Genomic DNA, 17,840 nt, shown 5'->3' on the forward strand with positions numbered 1-17,840 from the left:
TCTGCAGACTCTCCATTTCCTCAGCACTACCGGCCCCTCCACCTATCTTCGTATCATCAGCAAACTTAGCCACAAAGTCATCTATTCCATAATCCAAATCGTTGATGTACAATGTAAAAAGAAGCGGCCCCAGTCATTGAATTCAAAGAACTGGACTTTTAGTAATTTTAGGGAACATGAATTGAAATTCCACAATAGCAAACTAAGCTTTTCAATTCAGCTTTAAAGTGTGGAAACTGCTCGGGAGTAAGTAAAGATGTATGAAACTCTTAGATCCCATTGAAAAACTAAATGATTCTTTTTTAGGGAAATAAATTCATGTATATGGCACTGTATCACTATTTACTAACTTTAACGGGCATTATTCCAAAGAGCAGAACCCTTGTCACCTTCCCAGTGCATAGCCAGACCAATGATGACTAGATTCAGAAAATGAAAAATTGCTCTGTGTAGTTTTATATGTATTTGGATAGCTAGACACAGTTAAGCCAACCGATGTCACAAACCATGTGTTTCTCTGGGGAAAAAAAAATAGAGCTGACATCTGACACTTTTCAATAAGTTTGGCTGAGTCTAACATGCTGAGTATTTCCATCATTTCTATTTCTACTTTAGATTTCCAGTATCTGCAGATGTTTTTTTTTCACTTTTCAGCACTATATTTCTCCACAACCAGAAAGTGCAAATTTCCAATTGGAGAATCTTGTAAGATCACATGGTTCTTGAATCCAGCTCATCTGGTAGCATCCTGGCCTAATGTGTAACACTTTACTGCCATTCCCTTTCCTGAATGTAAATTACTTTGCTGCGTATTCTGGTCTATCTCCTCAGACAAGTAATTAGAATGGTAAGCACTCTTGCTAAAAGCTTCAGAGATATCCTAAAACAGGTTAAAGATCAAACCTATTCTATCCAGACTGTGCTGCTTTTTCAATTACATATTGAGACTAATTATCCTTCTTTCTAGTCCCTTCTTTCTGAATGTGTCCAGATATCATGCCTAATCTCTTTACCTCAAAATGCTTCACAACTGCTTTTATTTTTTGCGCCATTCACTCAAGTCAGTTTGCAGTAGTCACTTCTGACAGGATTATTTCGAAATTGAATCAAACTACATCATTGCTCTCACAAATATATAATCTACCTTATTCGTAACATGAATGCACTAGAGTTACAAATGTTCACAATGCATGTTAATAATACAGAAATAATTAACAGGCAAGTATAAGGATACTCATGATGATTGTTGGTTTGGTTCTGGTATTTGTATTGTTAGCCTCATTTGCTTAGTTTTATGGGATCTGTTTTTATGGTCACATTTTCCTGGGCCTTTTCACTTTTTTCTGAGTTGTTCTGCTTATTTTTCACCATCCTTCTGCTTGTTCTGGGGTTTTACTGTGTACTAATTTTAAAGTCACATCTGCCAACTCATGTCTTACCTTTTCATCTCTTAACTTGGACATTCTCTATTTTCCCTTCCCAGTTCCTTGTTCTTCCTCCTATTTCACAACTCTCTACTGGCCTGCCAGTTATCTTACCACAGTACTTCAAGACCATTCTATTAACAGTCCTTCATGATTTTGTTTTATTTTAATTTTATGCAGTCTATGGCAATGTTCTAATGGAATCTGACAGTATGTCTGTAGACATGATAAGAATGAACTGGAATAACCTAAACTGCAAAGTGAAAAGATATCAAAATATAATAAGGAAAGATGTCTCTATAAAATGGTTTCAGCTCCTTATATGAGCAAACCGCAAATGGAATCAGCATTGAAGAAGTAGCGTGAAAGGTAATGCACATTTATCACAGAGATATCCCTTTATTGGAACAGCATTCATTTAAATGATCGTAAACGCAATATTTAAACGCTGTAATTGATTGTTTATAATCGCTTGGATACGGTCGGAGCATCCCAGGTTACGAAGGTCGTATAATTGCTTTAACATTTAATGCTTCAATACTCTATTGAGCACTGGGGGAGGGGATGAAGGAGCGAGTTCAGCGCTGGCCATGGTGCTGAATCCAACAGCGCCCAGCAGAGTCGTCAAGCTGTCGCCAGTCCATCTATATTAAGTATCCGCGTTCCAACAATAATACGGCGCAGTTTAATGAATACACATCTTGATTATTTTTCAAACTTTTTATTAGGCCTCGAAAGCTTTAGGGATATTCAAATACACAAAATATCTCTGAACTCAAGAGACTTGCCAAGTAAACAGGGGCCTACCACATGAAAAGAGCGGGGCTAGCAAAATAGACTGTAATTTAGAAATGGTCTGGGCTCAGGCGGATAATAAGATTAGGAAAACAGTAACGTGCTTCATTCCTGTAATTTCAAAAGTAAAGACAGTTTCTACGTTTATCAAAAAGAGTATTAAGCACATGACAACGCAACCAGTCTTAAAGCACAGTTAACCTTTCATTGTGGCACCAGGTTCTTCCAATTAGCCACGTAAACCTCAAAATAATTTCTCTTTCCTTTTTTTGCAGCCTCATGAACTCCAGTTATACTAGAGATCTGGAACAGTAACATCTTTCGGATGGTTAAATTGCGACGAAATTAAAAAGTGTTCCCTGTGCTACGGATAACAGCACAAAATCAATTTGGTCGGAGATCGTTTAACTTTTATCAAAGCTCAAGCTCGCATGAGAGAAAAAAAAACAAGGCGTGATGCCCTTCCCGTTTAAAACAAGTGATGAAAGTTAGGGTATCTGCTTTAATGATTTATCAGCAACCCGCACAAATGAAGCATTGCACAGTCAACCAAAGTAGCACGTCAGCTGTGGATGGGAGGAACCCGATTAAGATGACAGGAAATTAAATGGAAGATCGCGGATTACAAATTGTTCCTCATCGTTCCCTTTATGACTTGCGAACAGAAAATGTAAATTTAAATACTCAGTGCAAGTAATGACATGCCAACTGGACATAAACAACTGAAAGTACCGCGTGTAACTGTTGTTCATTGGAAAATGTCAGTTTTCGGAGTTTTGACCTGAGCCAATTGTGTACTTTATGTTTAATGAATTTTGGAAGTGAAGTATTTGGGAATGCATGACCTGTGGCTACCTTATCCCGGTTCTGTGTGATCAAACTCAAGTACTCTATCCTGAAGAACTACATACAGCTAGACCAGATTTATTTTGAGGAACTTTCAGGCCTTCAGGGGCTCTGAATAGCTGATCAAACGCATTCAAATACGCTTTTAATATGTTCAAATTTCCTGTTGCTAGGCCTACTTAAATACTGTAAATAATTAATCATATTAAACAACCCATTTTGATTGTACCAAACGCAGAGATGTGTTGCTGTAACTCTATTGTGGTGTATATGCGTATGGGTGGCATACTTTTGCTGCGCAAAGAAATGTTTTGCTTGACAAAATGTCTACATTTTTATCTCGCTTTAATAAGATGCGTGCCCTGGGCTATTTCCTTCCAACATAGAGGACAGCAGATGCGGAAAGTCTTTAGGGAGCAGATCTTTGGAATTTCATCAGCATTCATCGGTGACCTAGGCTTTTCAACCACGATGATAGACACGATAAATCATCTTTACAAAGAATTCTAATTATCGTTTATGTGGCCTGTGTGCTTCTTGAGAAGTGAATTTCTAACACGTCTCTCACACTTCTGTCTAGGAACGTTGGGAGCGATTTTTACACACGGGTTGTGGCATATTTACCTGTCGTTAAAGCCAAATTAATGTGTAGCCTAAATGTTGAATATATACCATTAAGTTACTCAGTGATCAGCTAAATCTGATTCATCTTCACCGAAAGTGTGTTCCACATCCTGTGATAGGATTACAAACAAGCATTATAGCAATTAATACAATAATGCTTCCATGATTAGTGCATTTCATTGAATTTCATGGATTCTTGGGCTCTGTCACATAGATTTCCCCAGAGTCCTCTAGACTGCAATCTATTATTTTTTTTTAGCAAATTAAATGTAAAATTGCGCTGCAGCTAAGGAATACACTAACCTTCCAATGCACTGTACGTCAATGGCGTTCGTTTAGAGTGGGTTAACTTAGTGTACAGGAAGGTAGCGTTTTTTAAAATCTTTAAACCAATGCTATGACACCATTTATAAACTGCACAAACGTTTAATTAAATATTTAACGTATGTACCGTAAGTGCTTCACGCCTTATGCCATAGCGTTTCCTGTTTTCATTGAGCGCCCCCTCTCCGCCCTCAAGAAACAGCAGTCAATTATTGCAAGATTTACACTGGCTATCATTTTACTTTTTTGAAGACTGAAAGCCGAGTGAACAGTAGAACGACTGAAAAGGGGGCAGGTTTTATTCAACCATTTATGCTAAATTGATACCATCTGCCGTGTTCCGACAGAACTGCTAAGTGAGCTCAAAGCTAGAAAGTTCTCTACTGAGTTGAAAGAAAGTGCGTAAGTATTCTACCTTAATGGAGGTGACATTTTGTAACCGTCCACTCAGAACCCTGTTCACCTCTGACCTAATGAAGATATTTCTCGTGTGAAGTGAAAGCAGTAGGTAGTAGCGGAACGAATGGGTGTGTTTTTTTTTAACGTAAAATGCTTGATTTTGCATTAAATCGATAGATAATTCAACTTGAAGGGAGGACTTTGTCTTTCTTGCCTCTCACAAGCGCTTTACCATGGTTCCAGTGTGAGACAAGACAAGCCTTACAATGCATAACGTCAACTCACTTTATGAATCTTTTGTTCAATTTGAAACAATCGCTGTGAACTCCTATCCAATGATAAGTTACTTAAATGACTGCTATGTAAACAACCAGCAAACTAAAATAACATATTTCACCAAGAGCATGCAAATCCACCCACTGGCAAAAAAAAAGAGACATTCTTTAAACCACTGACACAAATTTCTTTATTATAAAGGTAATGACTGTCTGGTTATCTGTGGACTAGTGCTCTGTGTCCGGGTGATAAGATATTTATTAACAGACTAATGTTAATGTCTGAGGATCGCTTTCAAAACATATAAATAATGGACTTTATCTACTCTAATAGGCTTTGTGGATAATCGATTCGTTGATGTTTTACTTTATTTGGAACAACAAACGCAGAGAGTGTTAATAACTTTGCGATTGCTCTTCTGTTATCATTTTGCCCAGCTTTCGTCGACAAGACATGCAGCATTGCCTTAACCCGTATTATTTTTTCTCTAAAGAAAATATGCTGCAGATATTCCGTAGTGATAAATAACTGACAGGGCATGGCGCTGCAACAGTGTTAGATTATTTTACAATTAAACTCCTACCTCACATTTATAAAAGAAGCGGTTCAGTAAATTACTGCAATTGAGCGCAATCAAATGGAATAGCCTCTTTTCCCTATTATTCTGATTGGAAATCTTAACCACTGAGGATAAACCTGATAGAAAGCAAATTATGTTTACACTAGTCAGAACATTATTGATTAATCCAAAAACCCAATAAACGTATGCCTTTTTCGCAGCATAAGGGGTCGAATCTTTAGGGGTTGGAATTGCAAGTGTCGATGAAAGCTTCATAAGAATATGCCATATTCTTTTCCGAGATAGAGAGCTAAATCGATTTCATTCTGTCAGTAGTCTATGTCACCTAGCTGGCCACAGTGGGATTGGCTTCTCTGGAGTCACCGGGAGTCCATCTCCAGCCTCACATTTCCAGGCTGTCAGCCAACAATTAGCACACTTTAAAGGGATGCAGCTTTTCCTCATTCACATCACTGAATGATGTGATGTGAGGAGAGCTTACTGCCGTCCACACACAAGAAAAAGATAACTTCACTGTGTTCATGCCTGACTTCTCTCAATCCACAGCGGAACCTTCAGCTCTGCGCAGCACACAGGCAGAGATCCAAGGAGTTGTTTCCCCGCGTTTGGAACGCATCTTTTACCCCGCGGGAAGAAGAAACCGAGGACATTCTGAAGATTTGCTAATGGATATTGATGATTTTTCACTCAGAGGGACAAGTGGATGCAAGAAGATTCGCTTCTGGATTAGGCTACCCTGGCGGGACATTAGCAAGGGGAGTGGTAGAGAGACCGGATTCTATCTGATTGAGGATTAGCGGGATTTTGTGCGGCATGCTCGGGTATGGAACAGGCTGTGGCAGCCGGCATGTCACGGCGGAGTGAATGAGGCTGTACCGGGGTGAGGCTCGGGGACCAAGCTCGAAGATCGCAGAACACCATGTCTTCCCAACCAACGCCAGGGTCCCCTCCCAGAAAAAGCACAAACTTACTGGAAATCGGCAGCTTTTGCCTGGACTCTGACATTATTTTTGGATTCACCAGTCACCTTTTAAGGAGGAAACACAAGGTGAGTGTTCTCCAATGTTATGTTGTGACCTATCTTTTTTTTAAAAAACGGCAGGCTTCGGTTATCTTCATTTAATAAAACTCCATCATTACTAAAATTGTTTAAGTGTGTGCTCTGAAATTATTTATGACTCTCTGCGGGCTCGATGATGTTACAATATCGGAAATATTGATAATAACTACGAACCCCTCATCTTTAACCGATACCATCTGAACACTTCAGCTTCCAGATTACAATTCAGTCAGCTTTGCGCCAGAAGGAACGCCACCCGGGACAGTTCATATTTGTTTGAAAATCTTTGCTCTGTTGCTTCACGGAGTTTGATATGAACTTCTCGGCAATTAAAATGGCCCGAGTAGACGTGGCAGCGGAGGGTTGTGTTCGCTGTGTACATATTCATCAGGTAAGTAGCCGCGACTTCAGGTGGCATAGAAACGGGGCTGGGGCACTGGGAATAAAACAATTGAAATTCCAGATCTGTATTAATTTCATAATGTTCCATTGTTCACGCCATAACAATATCACAAGGAACCATGTGAAGAAAACAGACACCGTGGGGGGACATCAGGCTTATGGAATTTAATTGTGTAAGAACCAAAAAGTGGCGTGTAATGTAGAGGAGGTGTGTGCGGGAGCGCGCCCGGAGCGGGACCGCGATCACTGGGTGGAGCGATTTTGTGCACACGCAGCTCCATCACTAAGGCACGTAACAATCCGGTGTGCTGTAGCACGGGGTACAGATGGGTGCGCGCAGAGATTAGCGGCGTCGATTGAAAGCGCGTGGACGCAGTGCTGATGCACGTGTGCTGACAGTGCCGGTGGCGCGCAGGGAGAGGAAAGGAGGCGGGAGAGAGGGAGGGTAGGCGGCAGGTTTGACCCGGGCACAGACATCTGTGGACATTTAATGGGGGGATTTGGGCACTTAAAAGCATCTCGCCCTCGCCCCATCTCACACCCCAGGGCCACTCTCTGAGAGTCTGGCAACGCGGGGGCGCGCTCAAAGCTGGAGCCGAGCACGCGTCCGCTAATGAGCGCGTTTTCCATGGCATTCAGGACTGGAGCAGCCCCGGGGAGGCGTTCAGCCCGGAGACCGCCGACAGCGGCAGCCCGGAGCAGCAGGGAGCGCCTGTATGGTCACTTACTGTGCACGGCGGCGTGGTGCTTCAGCCACACAATACAAAATATACCGTTTTGGTTTAACATTGTAAGACCAACTCTGCAGTGTTAATTCGCTACAGTGAGTGCAAAAGCAGTCCCAGAGAGAGATCTAATGTGGATTTGCTCTGACATGTGAAATCTGGATTTGTGACCGAGTCACAAGTGTATTTATAAATCTGTTGGGCGTTTTGTTACCCTTCCGCTTTAAGCCGAAGTTTCCCATTAAAGTTAAGATTACGAGTAAAGTTTCTGTATTGTCTGCTTGCATGGGAAGATTCTCTTGTAGCTTTCGCCCCAGCACAGAGCTACGTTTGTTTTTCTACTCGCCGGTCTGTGAATTCATTGTAATTTAACAGACGGTCAATGGGGGAATGGTTTCCGTTACACACACCAAATAATGCTGCGAGACACACGATGCGGCTAAAATGGTACGTTTTAGAAAGACGTGCGACTTGAAATGAATTCTACACCTATTTTAAGCAGGCGCCTCATAGTTATACCATTTTCGTACTGGACACCTGTCCATTCTTTGTCGCTGAGTCCAGTCCCGATGTCAGACTCAACCGTACCCACAAGGCATTCTAATACACGTATCGCTATACAGTACTTGACGATTTCCAATCTTCCAGTCTGCTCATTGCAGTCCTTTGAGTGAGAAGTAGAAATTCCACAACTTTTATGTCCCATCAGCGTGTTAACTCACAGTTTAGATACAGCAAAGTATGGCCCAGTTCGGTCGGGTGTTGTAGACAGAAAGAGTAGGTTCTTACACTGACATTGAAATATTGAATGGAATCTGGCATTTGCACGTGTTCATCGGGAATCACCTTTATAGTCTTATACTTTACATCGCTTAGTGAAAGGTTCTGGATAGACGTTTCATAATCAGACTTCTGATGTTGAAGACGGTCCTTTGCTTTTCTGTCTGGTTTTAAAAGAATACTTCCCCCAATGTTGTAAAATGCTCATGGGCATGTGACCTCAAAGAAGTGCAGTACAATTTTGCCAACTCACTCTGTCCTGTAAAGCATTTTCTTAAATTCCAGTTATAGTGTACTGAGTGCCCAATCATTTCCACGCTGACCAAATTCTGACCCAGTTTTTTCCTTCTCTCTCTACGAATACCAAGCTTATTTGCCGCGAAGCTCGTTGGCCCTCTCTAAGAATTCGGTCCTGTGCGGATCAAAGCTACGGCCAACAGGTGGCGCTGTAACTACAGGAACGACCCCTCTCAGCGCAGGTCGTTACAGGAACAAATAATGAACAATTCTGTAGCCCAGATTAACACAAAAAAATACAAAATGACAGGTCGAGACTCAAAAGTTTAAGTTGGCTTTCAGTATATTTTAATTGTGGAGAATTTAATATTGTTTTGCATTCTGCAAGATTCTTGGTTGAGTGGATGAGATCACATAACGCATACAACAAGCATCACTTAGTCAAAAAGTGTTAAATTACCACAAAAAGAATCACACGCACGCACACACAGGCATACAACTCAGCCCTAGCACAGATTAAACTCAGTGCTATCAAGGTCAAAATGAAGTAAAGCGGCAATTAGAACCCAGGTAGAACTGAATTTACAGCTCTGTTTCGAGTAGATTGTTCATGTGCATAGTTAAAATTCACCAAAGCGCCACCGCGGGCACTCTCAGGGTATGCCTGTCTGATTGTGGCGATCTGTGGAAGGTTCCGCTTTGAATAGCAATTGCAGCAGTAAGTGTCAGAGTGGAACAAAACCAGGGTTTGTTGACGCCTTCGCAGGTTCTGAAATGACTTTCTTCAGAGATGTTCGCACTTTGCTCGAGGACTTGGGTCATACGGACAATTCACGGTTGTTTTATCACTGGAAACAACTACGTGTGAATTCGCCAAGCTTGTCCGTTTGAAAGTTAATAGTGTCAGTTTAAAGTTATTGCGGGTTTGTGCTATTTGAGCTATTTGTCAGTCACGGGAACTCCTGAGCCGATCAGTGGTTTTCATCAATTTGTGCTCCACCCACTCCAAGGCACGCTGTCGCTTCCCCGGACCCACACAAACTTGAAACTCAAACTTACTCTTGTCCCCTTTAGGACATGGATGATGGGCGGACGGGGAGGCCCAAAATGATCAAATGTCGGGTTCAGCTTTTCAGGGGCAATTGAAAAGTCAGTGTAGTTTAGAAACAATTACCCTCCTGATGATGAGAAACTGACTGCATTCGGTGCCAGTTGTGCCGTTGAAATGAATTCACACTTTCCAGTGGAGAGACGGGACCTGTCACCGTTGTAGTTTCTCTCTCTTTGGCCGCTACTTAATGTGTTCCTGAACTAACCGAAAGTGACTTGATTCACAATGCCAGGGAGCAAATCTCACTCGCTGGAGCCGGCGTTTCGCAGACTGCCAGTAAGTATTTCAGGCTGTGGCCGAGAGTTCCTGTACTTGGTTGTGTGTAAGGTTGAGGAAACGTTTCAGGTAGGTCTGACTTACATCGGGTCTAAATTTGCTGTGTTGCAAGCGACACAATGGAAGAGGACATTTAAGTTGTGAGACACAGAATGGGAAAGCATGATTTGCTTTCCGATGCCCCCTAACCTGGAAGATCCCTTACTTTGATGGCCAACCATTAGCAACACTTTTGTCAGAGTGTATTTAAACTCAGCAATAGGGTCGTTATGAACCAGACTTAACGTATGTTGCCAATGCCGAATGAATGGCTCCGGTATACCGGCGATAGTTTGAGAGCAGGGTTAACAACATATCAAACTGTTATTCCATTCGGTCGATCTTCAGTTTGTCGTGCATTCCATTGCACAGGTTAAAGGGGTCCAGCACATCTTACAATGCCTTTCCCTCTGTCTTCTCTGCCCGGTTCATAGGTGCTCGATGGATGCCCAAGCAAGGGGACGGCGGTGCCCCAGGAGTCCGGCCTCAAGAAGAGGTTGCAGGCGGTGGAGGAGGATCACTGTGGCAACCGACCCGCTCCGGAGGGGGCAGGGGCCGTCTCCGGGACGGAGTCATGTCCCTTCGAGAAGGAGGAAAAGGGAGCTTGGTGTAAGAACTGCCAAGCCAAGCTGGCAGAGCTCAGAAGACAAGCAATGAAGCTCGTCATTCCCGGGTCCACCAAGGTATGAGTTAATAACTAAATAAAATCAGCCCGCTGGCACTGCTGCCCATCTGCCCAGAACCCCTATCCTTGGCTGTCTCCAACTCTTGGCATCTGGCAGTAGCTACAGGATTTGATTTGTTTTACACTGAGATCTCTTGGCGTGCCTCGCCACGCTCCTATTTCTTCTCTGCTCGCAGACCGCAGAGCGGGAGTTGACGCGTCAGTAGTCGCTCAATATGTGAATCTGACGAGCGGATAGAACAGAGCACTGATAAAGCGCTCAAGAGCAGTCGCAGCGTGGGCGGTGGGACCGAGCCACCGGCTGACGTGAGCTGTACGCGCCGGTGGCGCGTTGCAGACGGGAGACCACGGAACTGTCTGACAGCCTCCCCTCGGGGTGAGAAGCAGGCATCCATCCCTCAGCAAACAAAACCAAAGCGGCCTCTTACTGCAGGGTCTCGTCTCAACGTCACGAACTCCCCAGTGGGAGAGTCGGGTGACCGTGGCTCGTTAGGTACACATTAGAGGTGAGGATGGGGTGTCGTGTGGGGATTACCCCGGCAGGACACCGCCGCAAAGGCACTCTGTGAGAGGCGGTCAGGCAAATGCGTACTCCTTTGGATTGAAAAGAGGACAATTTCCTGCAATCGATTTTCACTAATTGCGTTGATCTTTCAGTTGGTTGGCGCATGTGACTGAAAATCCAAGAATTTGAGACAGGGCGAAAAATGTTTCATTTAGTAGCACAAACTCATTTTGCAGCAATTGAAATAATGTGCTTAAGCGTTTCTTACGTTGAGGAATCAAAGAACCCCCACCGTACACTCCCACCCACATACACCATGTGTGTTCTCTAATAGGAAACGAAGTTCCACCCAAGGTTACCCACACAAAAACGATCTTTATTAGAGGTTCAAACTATTATAATGCCATATTTCAGGGTTTTGATCTGATCTACCCTGAAGGTCTGGTACCAATCTTAAATTTCATTTGTTTTGGCTAAATGTTCTGTCTACACTTCTGCCATCAACTGTCACAGAAACTTACTTTATTCCATTGTGCAGAATTAGACACCGCTGACTGCTCTACCTGTGCACAATGAACAAATTCTTCTGAATTATAATCGGGGCATTATCTGTTCATGTCACTGAAGGACGACATTAGTCATGGGAAAGAGCTCATTCTGGGAGGCAGGTGTTCAAAATGAGGAGACTCTTCTCTCAAGACCACCTTGTGTGGTCCTTCTTGTTTGGTGGTGGAGCGGAGTAGGGTTGAATGATGCATTTGACCTTTTATTTCCAAGAAAAAAATGATCACAGCACAGTTTTCATCTTCATATTGATGTTGATTCTGAAGTAAAGTCCACTGCGGTTGGATATTTTAATCAAACTATTTATAAAGGCAAATGGATGTCCTTTGTTGTTTTATGTCTTCAAAATGTGACTGGTTTCTGAAATAAATGGGTAAAATATATTTTTGTCAACTCCTCAGCAATATTGTGTTTTGAAAGTTAAACAGAAACTCAGCCTAGTTAGACATATGCTCCTTTGAACCAACTGGCTTATTCTCTGAAGTTATACACTTGACTCTGCCCTTTTCTTCAGTTTAGTAACCCACAAACAAACTCTTTACTGTTGAAATTCAATACTATACAGGCATATTCAACCTCTCCTTCAAGCCCAGTACCCCTAATATTGTATACTTCAATAATGTAGCTATTCCCCCCCCCAAACAAAATAAAGGTTGAATGAATACACTTTGTTTGCCCAAATAATCATAGGATCTTTCAACAATGGCTTTGAAATCATCTTGTACTTGGATTGGAGTACTCTCTTGTTTTGGTGGATGGATATGTGGTTTGAAGAAATTATGCATTGGGCTGTATGACAAATAACTGAAAAGGCACTATTACTATGGCAAGGTTTTCCATTCACTTTCCAACACAAAACAGAACATTGAGGTATGACAAGACATATTCTAGTAGGCAACAAAATATAGTCATTCATTTAAGGGTATGAGCATGAAGTGATGAAGTATTTTTGAAATTAGGCCGGTCTATAAATATTAAGTGGCTAATGCTTATATCCTCCAGTGAAAAATAAGGATTTTTCATTTTCTTACTTTTTGATATTGTACAATTTTCACTTACCCTTTTTCAGTAGACCAGTAATAAAATAGTGATTGGATACAAAGGTTTGTTCCGTGTAGTAGTTGATGACAAAAACAGATAGGATGCTGGATTATTAGGATGATTACGCAAGGAAACAGTTTACACCCAAAAGTTCAACTTCCAGATCTCCATAGAACAGGAAGTTAGTAGTATTTTTCCTGTGTATTACTTATATTTATCCACTGATTTATTGCCTTGAACAGAGAGCTAGTAAAATCAGCACATCCGTAATGATTTATTGACATTGTCCTTTCAATAAACAAGTTGTTTTCTATTGAACTGATGCAGTTGATATGATTTTGAACGGTTGTAATTGATATGCAAAGACTTGCATAGGTCAGCTAAATCTTCTGGCAATGATAGTGAAAATCATTTTCATACATCGTAACTGCAAGGAATTCCGATATTTTTTACTTTAGAAAGTGTTACCTGATGAAAAAAAGTCAAAGATTTGAATGTGAATTTAGTGGCTGGTCAAAACTTCTTGAAAATAGTAAAAATTATAATTATGTGCAATATAGAATTTAAACATAGCTGTGATTACAGACCATTTCTTACACTTTTAGTTTTCATTAAAATAATTGAAACAATAATTTATTTATGCTCTGTTTTATAGGCTACACTGTCTCTGCCATGAATTAGAAATTGATAAAGTGTATGGCTTACAGCAAACATTTTATGACACCATAAACAAAGTTATATAGTTAAAACGCATAAATTCAGAATCAGTTACTTATAGCAATGTGGTCACCAAATTTGACTGATAGGAAGATTAGCCAGTTACCTCCACTCTGACTGGCTATCGAACTTAGATCATCTGCATCTTTGAACCTCCAGCTGTTTCTGTCAGATTGGTGGGATGGCTGGGTCATGGGTTGTTTTTAATCACTATCAGTATTTTTCTTTAGTCTACAAAGATCAGCTGTAATTTGAGATCATTTGTAATTTGCATGGATTTTCTCCTTTCCTGAGTTGGAACAATTATGGAGTCCTGGAGTAATATAGAAAGAGGCCCTTTGGCCCATTTCAATTATGCTGATTGTAAAGTGCCATTTCGCCTGTTCGCCTGCCTTTGTCCCATGTATTTCTAAATGTTTCCTGTCCGGGAACCTGTCCATTGTTTTTAAACATGATAAATATACCTCCCTCTACCACCTCCACTGGCAGCTTATTTTATATATCCACCACTCACTTCTTTCCCCTCTCATCAAAAACTTGTGCCCTTTAGTTTTAGACTCCCTTACTGTGGGAAAAAGATTGTGACTACCTAACTTATCTAAGCTCATCATAATTTTATAGTTAAGTTCACCCTTCAACCTCCTTTGCTCCAGAGAAAGCAGTCCCCAGCCTATCCAGTGTCTCCTCATACCTCAAGTCCTCCAGTCCTGGCAACATCATTGTCAATCCTTTTTTGGTATCCTCTCTAGCTTAATCAGATATATGGTGACCAGAAATGCACTGAATATTCCAGGTGTGGTCTCATTAACTCTCTACGTAGCTGTAACAAGATGTCCCAACACCGACACTCAGTGCTGTGTTTGAGGAATGCAAAACATCTTCTTCACCTCTTTGTCTACTCAAGTTGCCAATTTCAGAGGTTTATGTAATCATACCCCGGTCTTTCTTTTCTTCTTCAGTTAGAAGGGGCATGTTGGACTGTATGGTTTCAATATATAAATATAAGTGCTTCTGGAATTCTGTAAATTATGCCATTTGTAAAATGTGGAAATGTCACTTGTATCACTGAATGAAGAGCATGGATCCTCATTGCTGGGCAAGCAACAAGGTTTGGGGGGAGAATGGAAGAAATTCTTAGCAAAAAATATAAAGCTTTTTAAAATAGAGGAATTTTCCTGTCGACTGTCCTCGGCACATTTTTGCCTCCCTATCCTTCCTAATGTAAGAGAGCTCCCAGCAAAACTATCATGAGGGAAATGAGGAGAGTTTAATGGCACTGCTCCTTGTTCTGTTTCGGAAATCTGTTCAGCCAACAGCTACTCTGAGCAGGGTGATAAAACAAAGAGCCATGTCAGCGCCCAATGGAATGGAGGCCTACATCACTCTGGTTCAATGCTGACTCAGTGATGCAAACAACATTTTCACATTGTACTTCTGGATTACTTAAAATAATCTTAGAAGTACAGGCATTTATGGAACTAAAGGAGACTATTTGTGATTTTGATGAAAATGATAACAATTGTAATCCACTCCTTGGTTCATGGATATAGCCGCATTGAACATACTGATGGGAAAGGTGTAATTGCAGATATGTCACTGAATACTGGGCTGGCTCATGTTCAATCTGGTCTGTTCCTCACGTTCATCACACACTCTAGTCCCACAGGCACTCTTTTGACAATCATGGTGCTCTCTGTGCCTGATTCTGAAGTTTTACTTCAGGCCAACATGATGCTCTTTTAAAAACTTACTGACACCAGAGACTGCAGTAGTAGGCAGCTGTCCATCCCAGGGGATCACGGGTTTGCACTCTGGTGGACTGGGTCCTCTCCAGGGCGCAAGCCTGGGTGGGAAGATTTGAAGAACTCGTTGTTGCCCATGTAGCGTGTTTCCTCTCTCCACGTCACTGACGTAGTCCAAGGGAAGGGCAAGCGCTGATACAACTTGGCACCAGTGTTGTTGCAGAGGTTGCCAGAGTGAAGTTGTAAACAACATCAAACTGCCTTAGGGACCCCAATTCCTATTTCTTCCTCGGGGTTTACTCCCCGAGCCTTTCCCATGGGTGGGTATTTGCCGCAAGACAGCAGAGGTTTAAAATCAGAGTGTTCCTTCTCTGAGGTGGGTCGCAGTTCAAGGCTGATGAGTCCCACCTGCCTGAATATTGCAACTGCCTGAATATTTAAAGATTTATCATATTTCAAATGCATCTAAATAATAAAAAAATGAAAAAACCCTACTTGAGAACACATTTAAATGACAAAAATTACTTGAAGCATTCAATAATGTAAAGAGAAGAAAATGAACTAGTTATGTAAGTACATTACATTTGCCATCTATAGCTGGCATATAATTGAGGAGCTGAATGCAAAATGTCCATTGACCAGCACAATAGTGCTTAAGCCCTGGTTCATGGGTAGAGCAGGAGGTCGGATGCACTGGTATCAAGTGCAGGGGTCAGGAGGCCGTATGCACTGGCATCAAGTGCAGGGGTCAGGAGGTCGGATGCACTGGTACCAAGTGCAGGGGTCAGGAGGTCAGATGCACTGGCATCAAGTGCAGGGGTCAGGAGGTCGGCTGCACTGGTATCAAGTGCAAGGATCAGGAGCGAGCTGACCTAGTTCAGCCCAATGGTTGTTCACCCTGGATGAGGGAATAACAGCGAAGAAGCTATTTTTTTCTCTGGGAAATGGCATCCTCCATTTCCTTTTGATTTAATAGTATTTACTTCGGTTGCTACTTGCGGGGTGGGTCAAGCCTGAAAGGTTCAGCCCCTTTGTTGGCGACGATGCTGGAGAGAGGATGGGTGGGGATTAGATTCTAAAGGGGCATCAATCCTGAGAGATGCAGAAGGACTGATGTGTTTCCCTACTGGAGTTATCTGGTTGTACAGCTCCTGCCTGCTGACGATCAGCTTCACTTAGTTTTTAAACTGCAAATAGTGAAAGTATGACCAAATCTACACCCTTCTTGGTCTCTTCAGTATTAAGCACAAAGAATTACGTCTGAGGTCATTTTGGTGCGAGTTATGGGTACTATGCCCTTGCTATGGAGCATTTTGCTGTACCTCACATTTGTAGAACAGCTCAACCAACAGGAAAATTATGACAAAAATTAACCATCTATTTAACAGCTCTCATAGACATGGTTTACAATAATTTCCTAATTCCTTTACAACAGTTTGGAGATCGCTTGAGGCCTTTTACTTCGAATTTCACGCTGGTGTTCTGCATTTATAAGCTCCAGCAATCTACAACCTTTTGTATTGTTCTTGGAACCCTGGTGACCTTTCTTAAAGTTGTTTTTGAATTCAAGTATAAGGTTTCGAAGCCCTGACCTGAAGCAAAACAGGTGGAAGGGAACTTTTCTGGGTGAAGATGGCCACATGAGAGTGAACCAACGAACACAGTTGAAACAATGAAATATGAGCTCAAACAGTGAAGCAGATGCAAGCCAAAATTGTACCTTTTCCTAATATTATTTACCCAACAGACATGGTTACACAAAGAAGTATGCATCGGAGGCTTAAGCATATTTGCTTATCTGTGCTGATTATAACCATGTAAAGTGATTGTGCGGATTTGTACACTGTTCAAAGCATTGTTGAAAATAATGCTTCTTTTATGAGCGAGAAGCTTATTTAGGATTCTTTCAAAAAAGGGGATCTTTAAATAAGTCGAATTAAACAGTTGTAGTTAAAATTACTGAAGCATCTTCTGTTGATAGCAATCTTTCCTATCGTTAATTGACTTCTTCACTCTATTAGACTTAGGAAGTCCTCCAGCAATTTCTCAATGAAGCAATCAGCAATCAGTGTTCAAACTGAAGTATTTTTCAGCAAAATTAGTGGAAACCTTTTTTAAGATTGTTATGATTAAAACATTGCACTGAGTCACTAAACAGCATTAACAGTAAAAGGCTCTGTTTACCAGGCAGATTTATGCAAGTCTGTTTACAGATTTATTTTCACTATGCACTTTAAATAGTAGTTTTCATTTCAACATGCTCTAGTCTTCTCCAGTTTTAATACTTGCTCTACTACATGGCCTGCAGAAAAGAGGTGCGCTTTGGCAAGGAATAATTGGTTCCCCTTATCTTATATTTACTTTTGTTTTACTGCTCTGTGTTACCACAATTGATACAGTAACCAGGCCACCAGCCAGGACGGCTGAAGTGTTAGTTCCTTATCTGCATCCAGTTAGCTAACCACATCTGGAGCTAGCCATTGCTCCAGATGTAAGGCGGGAGAAAAAAGGAAAAACAATTCACCAAAGATTATTACGAGTACATTGGCAGTGGTAAATAAGATTAGAGCAGTCCATATGTGGCAGAAATGGAGCCCTGTTCCCTTTATATTGCTGATCATCTGAACTCAATAGTCTCTGTCCCTGCTTTCTCCCCATATCCCACCCTCTTTAGCCTTTAGAACTATA

General features: G+C 41.6%; 1 protein-coding gene across 1 annotated transcript in view; it reads left to right on the top strand.

The window, feature by feature from the left end:
* The first annotated feature begins 9,223 nt into the window (after positions 1-9,223).
* The window catches only part of kif26ab (kinesin family member 26Ab), a 208,250-nt gene continuing 199,633 nt past the window's right edge, over positions 9,224-17,840 (top strand). Inside the window, exons 1-2 of the mRNA XM_063048063.1 lie at positions 9,224-9,859; positions 10,333-10,581. Coding sequence (XP_062904133.1) covers positions 9,809-9,859; positions 10,333-10,581 — 300 coding nt within the window. The 5' untranslated portion in view covers positions 9,224-9,808. The remainder of the gene's footprint in view (positions 9,860-10,332; positions 10,582-17,840) is intronic.

The sequence above is a fragment of the Mobula hypostoma genome, chromosome 1 (genome assembly GCF_963921235.1).
Source record: "Mobula hypostoma chromosome 1, sMobHyp1.1, whole genome shotgun sequence".
NCBI lineage: Eukaryota > Metazoa > Chordata > Chondrichthyes > Myliobatiformes > Myliobatidae > Mobula > Mobula hypostoma.